The sequence below is a fragment of the Osmerus mordax genome, chromosome 12 (assembly GCF_038355195.1).
Source record: "Osmerus mordax isolate fOsmMor3 chromosome 12, fOsmMor3.pri, whole genome shotgun sequence".
Lineage (NCBI taxonomy): Eukaryota > Metazoa > Chordata > Actinopteri > Osmeriformes > Osmeridae > Osmerus > Osmerus mordax.
In genome coordinates this window covers 17,035,963-17,047,140 of record NC_090061.1, presented here as the reverse complement: position 1 = coordinate 17,047,140, position 11,178 = coordinate 17,035,963, and the positions used below count along the sequence as shown (strand labels likewise).

At 41.2% G+C, this 11,178-nt stretch overlaps 1 protein-coding gene across 1 annotated transcript; it reads left to right on the top strand.

Annotated features, from left to right (window-relative positions):
- Positions 1–356: 356 nt before the first annotated feature.
- On the top strand, positions 357–11,052 carry rab9b (RAB9B, member RAS oncogene family). Its single transcript, XM_067248107.1, has 5 exons — positions 357–416; positions 6,594–6,747; positions 6,868–7,054; positions 7,266–7,463; positions 7,773–11,052. The coding sequence occupies exons 3-5, from the start codon at positions 6,878–6,880 to the stop codon at positions 8,007–8,009; spliced, it is 612 nt and encodes a 203-aa protein (XP_067104208.1). The 5' UTR covers positions 357–416; positions 6,594–6,747; positions 6,868–6,877; the 3' UTR covers positions 8,010–11,052.
- Positions 11,053–11,178: the final 126 nt, after the last annotated feature.

The window sequence follows — 11,178 nt, the reverse complement described above, 5'->3', positions numbered from 1 at the left end:
GCTAATATAATAAACGTGTACAATATTAGCCCACCGACAACAGAACTGTACGCTAGTCAGATCAGTGCACTGCACAATAGCACGTGTCACAGTCCTCATGTCCCCTTGGTACTGGCACTAACTTTCCTTGGAAATTCACATCTGATCCTGGAATCGACATTGGCCGGGTTTCCCAGATTCGTTAAGAAGCTCTTAATATTTACCAATTATGTACAAATCATCATTCATAATTTTTCATGCATGTATGTTACAGTGAGTGATATGTTGGTTTGTTTACTAGAACTAGCCCCGCGGACTTTAGGACCCTGATGAGACCTTGCTTTTTCGTGGAACAGGCTTCGCAAACCTAGCAAGAAGACTGCCAGAGCTATAAAACTGGCAGAGCAAGCCACGAAAGTAAGTGGTTAGATGATGAGGTAAGCAAAAACGTAGTGTTTATGATTCACGTCTGTTGCATTTTTTAGGTTTTGGTCCAGATATTTCAGAGCATTTATCTAGACCATCTAGTAATAGCTAGCTACTTATACACACACTGCTGGGCTGGCTGGTTGTCTACAAAATGTATGTCAGTCTGGAAAGCTTGCTACTGTAGCTTTAAATATTACACATTTAGTAGTAGTTAGCTGCCATGAACTGCCTTGCAAATAAATAATAGCTATACATTAAGTGTAGTTTAAAGTCGTTTTTCTTAGCGTTTTTGGTTATAGCTGGCTAACTAGCTAGCTAGCCACGTTTGACAGCAAACTGGTGTGTTTGGGATTGCCTGCGCATGTGCACTGCGAAGTACATGTTCAGTCCCGTCTACTCATGGTCCACTCCTGAGTCCTGACTCATCGTTTTTCTGTTGTTGTTTTGTCTTTTGGGGTTTTAGACTGGTACATACTATTCGAGTGATTCATATGCCCAATACAGGTTTTAATTCTCGAAAGCTGTTATCTAGGCTTAATTAGTTATTAGATCTCAATACAGTACTTTGTGGATGAGCACAGACAGTGCCAATGGCAGGTCTACAGTTGTGACTGTTCGTTTCAGCACTGTCACAGTTATAGTTCCACCAATCGTAGTCTGTATTGAGAGGGGGAGTTTCTCAGGGTCTCTGTCATTCATCTCAGTATGAGAGGTCCTTGCTCCAACAGGTGTCCTTGAAGGTAAGTACACATGCTAGTCAATCTGGACCACAGCACATCTGGGCTGGAGAGGGATATGAAAGCACTCCAAATAACAGGGATTTAAAAATATATATATTTTGAGTCATAATCTGCTACTGCATCTAGATGTCATAGTATAATGGTTAGAAATCTTTATTGGTACACACACACACATGCTCCAGTGTCCACCGAAGAAATGTGTCCTCTGCTTTTACCCATCCAAGTGTCCTTCCTCTCAGGGCAGCCAGGAGCAGTGGGCTCCTAGTACTCCTAGTATTAGCGGCACAAGTACAAGTGCACTCAACATGTTAATCACGATCTTCCAAACACAGTCAGTCAATCACTACAACAATGTTACCAAATGTCTAGCATCTTCTGATCATTGCATAAAAACGGACACTCAAAATTCAAGGATTTTCATCAAAACTGGACAAACTGTGTACAGACGTTGTTGTCAATGTTAAAGATTTCTTGGGCACACGAATATGAGAAACATGCTTACTATAATATTCATCACATGAAATATTACGGTCTCATTGAACATCCAGTCGCTCTTCCCTGATAGGCCACAGTACTTCATCAAAATCACACCAGGGGCCAAATGTATCAAACTCTGTAAACTCATCCGTAAAAGTATGCATACGGAGAAAACAGGGAAACTCGTTTTTCTCATATTTATGAACACTGCGCAAGCGATATCTTAAATTGTGATTGTGCGCACATGAACAAGCTTGTTGTCCACACCCCCCCAACTCCCATATTTGACCTTACATGGTTGTTGAAACGCCCATATTTTGTCAAGTTTCTCAATAAACTTCTCAATGTTCCCATTGTGAACAATGAATGATTCAATGAATAATGGCTAAGGCAACAAACTTTACTGAATGTGAAATGTAGACCTTAATTTGCTAAATAGGAGGACCATCTTGTTCGATGGCATTAGGGTGGCAGATGTTTGAACGTTGATGGAGTAAAAATGCTTTCGATTCACAAAAAAATAATTAATCAACCCATTGTGCTTATCGTGACGTGTGCAGTCCGCGGCTGGATATAGGGGGGTGCAAAGGTTATGCCCCCCCCCCCCCAGAATTCTGCCGTGCCTTCTGACTTTTTCTGCTGTGGCGCCCCTAGCTCCTTCTGACTTCAGCCAAACATTTTCAAAAATTGGCGAGAGTTGTTGCTTGCAGTCGGGGGAGGAGTTGAAAACGGCTCCATCAAGTCGGACATTACCTGAGGCCTGTTCCATAAAGGCCGCTCAAAAAAGCTTGACTTAAAGTCCCAAACCTGACTTGAATTAGCTTAACAAGTCAAGCGGGGCTAAAGCGGTTCCATAAAGGCCAATTTCAACTCACGCACTCCTACTAATTTGAGCCTGATTTAAGTTGTCAAGCTAATTGCGCGTAGCCTGGCTCTGCCCTCCTACGTACTTCCGCTCAATTTTCATTGTGCTTCTGTACTAGGTCTGGGAATTCGGCACATAAGTTGATTTTCTCAACTAAACTTTTTGTAGGGCCAATCAGCGAATAGCAGGAGTGGCTGAGAACGATTACGTTGATGCCGTGCGCTAGTTTGAGTTGTAGTTACGTAATGGCGGCGGAGAAAGTTAAAGAAGTTAAAGCCGGAGCAATAACAATCTTTGATCTCCACGGGGTTTGTTTGATTTTCCAGCTAGCTCAGTTAGTGGTGAAGGAGTTCGCTAAGGCGAACGCTAGCAATTGATTGTGCCAGATCCAGAGTGGCTCTGGGCAGATCCAATAGTTTTAAACTTCAACAGAGTACCCGCCTTCAAGGAAGTTAACGCTTGTCAATGGATTGAGCCCAGACTCTATGTACAAATGCAATGCACGAGAGTCTGGTTAGGACCAGGCTAAATTGCGCGTGCACCCTATTCTTAAGCAGCCATAGAGGTAGAACATGGATCATATCAATCCACCACGGCTAAAAGCAATGCACATGGCCACGTGACTTCCAGAAAGAACGTTCCCTTTAAGCCGTGTACTATGACAGCTCCCTCATCCACCACTTAATCAAAATGACACGCCATTATTGACGTGAACGATAGGCTACGTAAAGGTCAAGGTCCTTTTTTATAGACCTTTACCATTGATTAAAAAAAGACACCCTCTAAACACATCTAAATTGACTTTTTTGACATTGTTTTATAAATAGCCTACTATTAATCGATACATTATCCAGTAGCCTAACTTTTTAACATGGTTTTTGTATAGGGAAAATTGAGGATAGATGTATGGATTTAGGTTCGTTATGCAATTGTTAACCATTATGTAGCTATGATAATTATACTGGGATAATTTAGATTGAGATATAGGCCTATATTAGCCTGGTCCTAACCAGACCCTCGTACATTTCATTTGTACAGAGGGTCTGGGATCACCCATTGACAAGCGTTAACTTCCTTGAAGGCGGGTACTCTGTTGAAGTTTAAAACTATTGGATCTGCCCTGAGCCACTCTGATCTGCCATAACGAATCGCTAGCGTTCGCCTTAGCCAACTCCTTCACCACTACTGTAACGGAGCTAGCTGCCATAGTTGGAACCCCGTGGGAAGGAGGGCCACAACATCATGGCCACCAACAAAACTTAGCAAAGATTGTTCTTGCTCCGGCTTTAACTTTTGGATATTCGGCAGCGTTGCCACAACGGACCGAATGGCTTCGCTCGCATATTTCTCCGCCGCCATTACTGAACTGCAACTCAAACTAGCGCACGGCATCAACGTCATCGTTCTCAGCCACTCCCGCTATTCGCTGATTGGCCCTACAAAAAGTTTATTTGAGAAAATCGACTGGTGCCGAATTCCCAGACCTAGTACAGAAGCAAAATCAAAATTGAGCGGAAGTACGTAGGAGGGCAGAGCCAGGCTAGGCCTATATGCCTAATGCCTAAACATTTGAAATCACAAACAAGCTATGTTTGTATCATTCTGAAATCAGTGTTCATCATTGTTTAATCATTAGGCTAAAGGTTGAAGCCTTAGGCTAAAGGTTGTAGCCTATGTATTTAAGTTGATTTTCTATAAATGTAGCCTACATATTGAACTGTTGAGAATGAGAAAATGAGAATGTCCGTGGTAAATCATCGTATTCCCTTTGGGTCAGTGTTACAGGAACGTCTGGTTAAGCAAGAACACGGGCTAAGCCTGACAGTTAGCCTGGCCCTGACCAGGCTAGTTTCGAAGCATAAGCCTTTTCAAAATGGTGTCAAAAAATCTCAAATATACACCAGATTATTCTAATAAAGTCTGGCCTACTTCCACACCCTTTACATTTTCAATTACATTTCAAACAGAATGATAGAAAATTGCTCATCTCTGAAAATAACATGAAATCCTCGCTAATCTTAATAACTTTTTCAGAATTGTACTGAAAAATCTCAAATTCGCGCAAACCTTCATTGTTATGCATTATTGGTTATGATTGTTGACAAGTTAGTCCTTAGCATTGACACCATGGCGCATCGGGGGGTTGGCTTCTGGGGTTTGAGCCCCGAATGTTTTCTCAAAAGCCCAGAATCTTTTAGGTAAAAATTTGGGTTGTCATTTTCGGCAAATATAAAAATATGAGTCCAATGTATTGTTTATATTAGGCTACATAAAGCTCAAACTATTTTGCGCTCAAATGAATGCCCCAAAAATGTGAACACTTGGATCGTTAAGCAGTCCCTAAAATGATATAAATATAAGAAATTATATGATCCCTTTCCATAATCATGACCCCAGAAATGTTCACTGCACCCCTGGTCAAAGCATGCTGCATCCGGTGTTATCGACAAACTGGTTTCCACGCTAACTGGTTCCCCAGCTGTGCGTTCACTTATCAGTCTTCCTCTATCACCTGATTCGCCACAAATTCACAAACGATGAATTTCAAGTCGGATCTCATATTTGCTGCGGCGAATATGAAAGTATAGATATAGCGAAGAAACACTCAGCCATACACGAAATCGCATAGGAAACGAATAGACCCATGTTGTGTTTCAAAGGGTTACGTGTAGACCATTTTGATCGTATTGTCTGGGTTAGCAGCAACGTTCTTAGTATGAATTTTATATATGTGGTGTCAGAAGGAACTGTGATGTTGTGGTAAATACGGCTATTGCCTCGAAACAACCCCAAATACGTGATTAGTAGCCTACTTTCGGGTAGTGTCTATGGGACCCAGTTGTTTCAGAAGAAGCCAAAACAAGATGTTACCTGAAGGCCAACGTAGTTAATAAATACGTAACAATTTGGCAAATCTTGTATGAGTTAGAATAGGTCACAGTGTAAAGCAATGGGCTTTGGTGTAGTACGTGTTTTTGCTCTAATTCGATCGAATCCCACTTCATGCGAGCCTGCAAATGTTTTATTTTGTCTCCATTTATTTTGTCGTGAATGTATGTAATGTAGTGCGCACGTAGCCTATACTTTAATATTCGCCGCAGCAAATATGAGATCCGACTTGAAAATCGCCAGTAAGATGTTTGTGAATTTGTGACGAATCAGGTGATAGAGGAAGACTGATAGGTGAACGCACAACTGGGGAACCAGTTAGCGTGGAAACCAGTTGGGCGATAACACCGGCCATGGTGCAGTCGATAGTACTGATTACATTAGGAAAAACGCTTTAATGTTGGCCTGTTCAACCACAGTGTAAGAGAATCTCATGTACCTTGGGGACAGGCGGATCATGTCATTCCACACCCCTGCATCACACGACTGAGGGTGGGCTGGCTTATCTCCGACCTGTCTGCCATCTCCCGCTGAAATGGCCTACATTCACGTTCGCATAATGTTTTGATAACTTACAGAATTTACTCACATTGTAGATCAAGTAAAACTGTCATTTGTTATGCATGCACTTTATTTTTTGCCTTTTGGCCATTCTGTGTCACCGTATCACATCTCAAATAATGGTGTACGCATGGGTTCTAAAGTGCGCAGAAGGTACGCAGATTCCCATGACACGTGTTTTTTCATAAATATGAATCTCTGTGTTGAAACACCCGTACATGTTTCGGCGCAATTTTCTTGCGTACTTGTCTTTGTACATTTGGCCCCAGGTGTAGCCTAATAAATGAAAGAAAAACATTTTAAAGAAGCTGATTCACACTGTATGTTATGGATGAGATACTGGCTAGCTAACAGCAAGACAATATAAAGGGGACACTTTATTTTCTGTATAATTCAGGTAACAAAATTAATCAATCTAATGTGTTTACTGATAATCCATGTGGATGCACAGTAATATCTGTATTGTGAATTGGGTTCACCCATGTGCTCTAACTCCAATTAAGTTAACACTGAATCGACTACAGTAACTGACATCTTTATCACCGGCTGCATCAAGGGGCAGGGGCATCACGAGCACAGGCACTGCACTAGTCTATTCATAATGTCAGCATAATCCTTTTGCTTAAATACCGATCTCTGAATTGATGTAATAGGGCAACAGGGACTAGCTTGGATCGAGGCTGATTGCAGTACTCCTCAGACCCCAGAGAAAAGGGCTGATGACAGTGGGTCCATCTAGCAGTGAAGCGGCCGTGATGCAGACCTTGGTCAAAAGCACCAATCTAAACACTTGAATTGTTTGAAAGGGTGAGTTTGATGTTTTCAAACTTTGTAATGTTACATTGATGTCATTACACTGGTTGAGCTAAATAAATTGCACCTAAAGCGGATGGTTTAATTGCTACTATAATAATACATTTACCCCAGGTGAGTAGTGATGAGTGGAAAGAGCTTACTGCTGAAGGTGATTCTACTGGGAGATGGAGGAGTGGGGAAGTCCTCCCTAATGAATCGATATGTGACGGACCGATTTGACTCCCAGTCCTTCCACACCATCGGGGTTGAGTTCCTGAACAGAGACCTGGAAGTCGATGGGCGCTTTGTCACTCTGCAGGTAGGCACCTGTGCATACTGTAAGTAGTTAAGCATAACCCCATAATGAATGGAACCATAGCTGAAGGTTGTCAGATCAAGTCCCTAATCGGGCCGAGGGAAAAGAGAACATTGAGTAGTGGTTGGTTCAGACTGTAATGTTTCCAAGTTGTGCCCTAGAGCAAGGGGGCTAAACCTCCAAAAAAACGCATAACAACTCTGTCATCTTTTAGATCTGGGACACAGCAGGGCAGGAGCGTTTCAAGTCACTGCGGACTCCATTCTACAGAGGCGCCGACTGCTGCCTTCTCACCTTTGCTGTGGACGATCTCCACAGCTTCCAGAACCTTCCAGCCTGGAAGAAGGAGTTTATGTACTACTCTGACGTACGAGACCCCGACAGATTTCCCTTTGTAGTGCTCGGGAACAAGGTATGGTGAACACAGAATTGGGATCAAATACAGAAATCAGTTACATAACATGTAGAATGATTTATCACAGTTTGATTAGCCTCAGAGGTTGCTCTTTTGGAGTGATCCATTGGTTTACTGTAGTGGATGAGACAAATCAAGCACACCCAAGTATCCCCGGTCTGGTTGAACATCAACTTAATTGATAGGCAGAGGTAAAACACTGCATTGCTGTAAATCAACAGATGCTGTATGTGAGACTATTATTGGCTTCTGACTTTCTTACTCTTAGGTCGATTTCCTAAATTAAAATGTAATCATTCTATCCAGGTGGACAAGGAGGAGGAACGTGAGGTGGGCGAGGATGAGGCTAGGGCATGGTGCGAGGAGACCGGCTGCTGTCCGTACTTTGAGACCAGCGCCAAGGATGACACCAATGTGGGCGCGGCCTTCGAGGCGGCAGTGAGGGAGGTGCTGGCCACCGAGGACCAGATTGATCACGCGCTGCTAAGCAGCACCATTGATCTCCACGGCAACCGCAAAGCACAACGGTACTCTTGTTGCTGATTGGTACTATTGGAGGACTGTTGACCCGCTCTACTTGCTTCCTGCCTGTCTGTTTGTCTCTCTCTTGTCTCTCTTGCTGTACCTGGACTGTAGCTCAATGGAGAGCATGAGAGGATCTGTATTTCCACGCAGCCCATTGGTTTCTGAAAATGGTATGTTCTGGAATTGTCTGTTAAGAGGCACACTCCGCCAACCATAAGGACTATGGATAATGCTCTCCTGTAAGTTACTGATGGTACTGACTGATAGAGCTCCTTTGAGGAGTAGTATGTCAATGATCAATGCAGCTGGTTTTATAACTTATAGGTGAGAAGTTATCGATGCTTCATTTTTACAATTACAGATTTTTCCCAACACTTAACTCACCAAAAAAATCAGCCTCTCGATTTATATCTTCCGTATCCAGTTTCATTTTAGTGTTTCGTCAGACTTTTACTGTAGTCCAGGCCTGCTATGCTATCCCTACTACTGTAGTCTTCTGCGCTAGCCCTGCTACTAACGAACCCCTCTGTCTCCTCACCCCTCTGTCTCCTCACCCCTCTTAAGAGCCCAGTATGCATGTGGCACAGAATCATGGTACGGATTCATTTGGAACTCGTATTTTCTCCCAGTCACCTGATGCTGTTTTGCCTGACAAGTGGCTTGACAGAGCAGTTATGTTCCATGTGATGCACATTTGTCAGGTCACTCACTTCCGTGTTTAAATATCCCTTTACACAAGGCCTATTGACTAGACCTTGTACTTTTTAAGTGGAGTAAAAAACAAAGGTGGACTAAATGGCAATTTACAGAAGCACATTTCCTTACATACAAAGGTGTTGGTAGGCAGGTCAGTTGTTCTTTGGGCGCTTGTTTATGGTTCTGTATTTGAGGGAATTTCAACCTGACGAGGGTGGATATGATGGTTTGAGCCTCTTTCTATGTAACCAATGAAAAAGGTGATGATGACCGAGAGACATTATGTGACGTATGTCAGCCATACTGCCTTCCTGGACATTATAGTCTTGGAACACTTTTATTACACTGTCATAAGCCATACCATATTTTTCAGAAATAAATTGATACGAGTATTATGCTAGCTAATTTAGCCCGGAGGCTAACTAAAGCTAGCTAGCTACCGCCTCGGAAAAATAACTTATGCTTTGGGGAGCGTTGGAAATATTTAGAACTCACCCGTCTCAAGGTAAATATTTGTTGATTCCCAGGCAATAGAAAACATACATTACGCACTTTCATTTTTGAAGTGTGTTACACAATGGCATGTCTACTGCCTATATTCGTGCATTGCTTGGTATCATTGTTCCCGTATCAAGTGTGGCATATATTCCAGTGCGGTTTATAGGATACTCAGATTTACAAACAAAAAGCTCCCATTCTGGTGGGGTGCAGTTTATAGCTTATTTTACGAAACATATGGCAATTATTCTACTGATAAAGATTTGTCAATGATAGCCAATAATACTGGTTACTCTTTGCTTGTAATACTAAAATATTGGCTACTCTACTGTAATAATGGGTACAGTACTGTTAGTTAGTAATACCATAATACTGGGTAGTACTGTTTAATACGCTATTAAAACTCCAACCAATGCTGGCTTCACTTGGTTAGTATCATTGTAGTCTTAGCTAGCAGTAAAGGTTATGGATACTGTTAGTAATACTATTATGCTGGCTAATCTTAGCTATTAACATTGTCATACTAGATACACTTAATCTTAACTGAATGTGAAACAGCTGGAGTACAAAGACAGCTCTGTTTTCTTTAAAACAAAAAACCTGCCTGATATCTGCTCTTATCCATACTGAGTCAAACAAGGCTGTAGATATCTGAAAGCCTTTATGTTTTTTCAGTGTTCAGAGGCAGGTTTAAAGGGTACGTAATGATTTGTTCTTTACATTATAGTCTGTAGGGGGTAGCTTTTTAGTGGATGTGTTTGACTGGATTTCAGTAATTATGGGCCCTTCAATTGTCCTTTAACTTAAAAAAACAAATTGTCCAGTGTCCGTATCTCTATTTTGGCTGTCCACTGTCAGTATAGGTGTAGTATTCATGGTAATTCCTGGGTTGTGTGATTTACCGGTGACATTGTTGCATCAGTTAAATAAAACTAATATATTTATTAGCATGCATAATGCATGCATAATTGACTATGGTTCAGGTTACATTTATCATATTCTGTATTATGTTGATTTATATTGAATGATTTCTTGGTACGTCACTATTGCTTTTCTATAATGATAACATAATCTAGCTTTTGAATAGCTGTTACAGGAAGCTCACAGAAGAAATAATCAATTCAAACAAGTACTGTGTTGAATTTACTTGATATGTATTCTGCAACAGCCCACTGTTCTATTCAGCAGTGAGTCCTGACCCAACACTTCAGATAGTGTTTGTGAAGTTAGTGTTTGCTTCTATTCATGTTTTATAGTTTGTAACATAACTAATGGGCTTCTTTTTTGGGGGGGGGAATAATGTCTTATTAATGTCAGTAATTAAACTAGATTGTGTAATGATGTCTGTGAACCATATCCCATATAGAAAAACATTACCTGACTTGACAAGAGGTGAGATGCAGGGCTGTATGTAGACAGCACTTCCCGACCATCCTTCATTGATTGCTTGACTGAAGAAGCTTTTCCTCATCTACACTAATGAATTATAATAAAAACATACCAGTTTTTTCGATCTTGAAACAAGGAATGTTAGTTTTTTCCATAATGCATACAACCATATGATGTAATATGTACACTGACAAGGACATTCTTAAGTTAACTTAACAGACAGAATACAAATCCTATCTTTACCTCGGTGCTATCTGATATGATTTTAACGATGTGAAAGGATGTGGTTGACCTTTATTACAGTTACACCTGCTTTGCTGTTTGTATATCACATACAGGTAGTTTCATGTACCCCTCATAACCATGAGGATCCAGACTGAATATGTTTAGACTAGTGTGATGGAGAATACTATTCTATCGTATAACGTAAACTCCTAGACTAGTCTGTCTATCTTTGAATAAAACACCATTTAACATGTTATGCTTCTGTGATGTTTTGTTTTAGTTCATACAAATAATGAACCACTGCATTGGTCTTTATTTAAATTGAATATAATGTTGGGGACAATATGGACAAACATCTTTTTTTAAATCCAGTCCTCCG

Excerpts from the sequence above, each read along its gene's own strand:
- rab9b (XM_067248107.1), top strand. The coding sequence starts at position 6,878 with ATGAGTGGAAAGAGCTTACTGCTGAAGGTGATTCTACTGGGAGATGGA. Across the intron at positions 7,055-7,265 it reads GGCGCTTTGTCACTCTGCAG|ATCTGGGACACAGCAGGGCA; the intron begins GTAGGCACCTGT and ends GTCATCTTTTAG. Across the intron at positions 7,464-7,772 it reads TTGTAGTGCTCGGGAACAAG|GTGGACAAGGAGGAGGAACG; the intron begins GTATGGTGAACA and ends CATTCTATCCAG.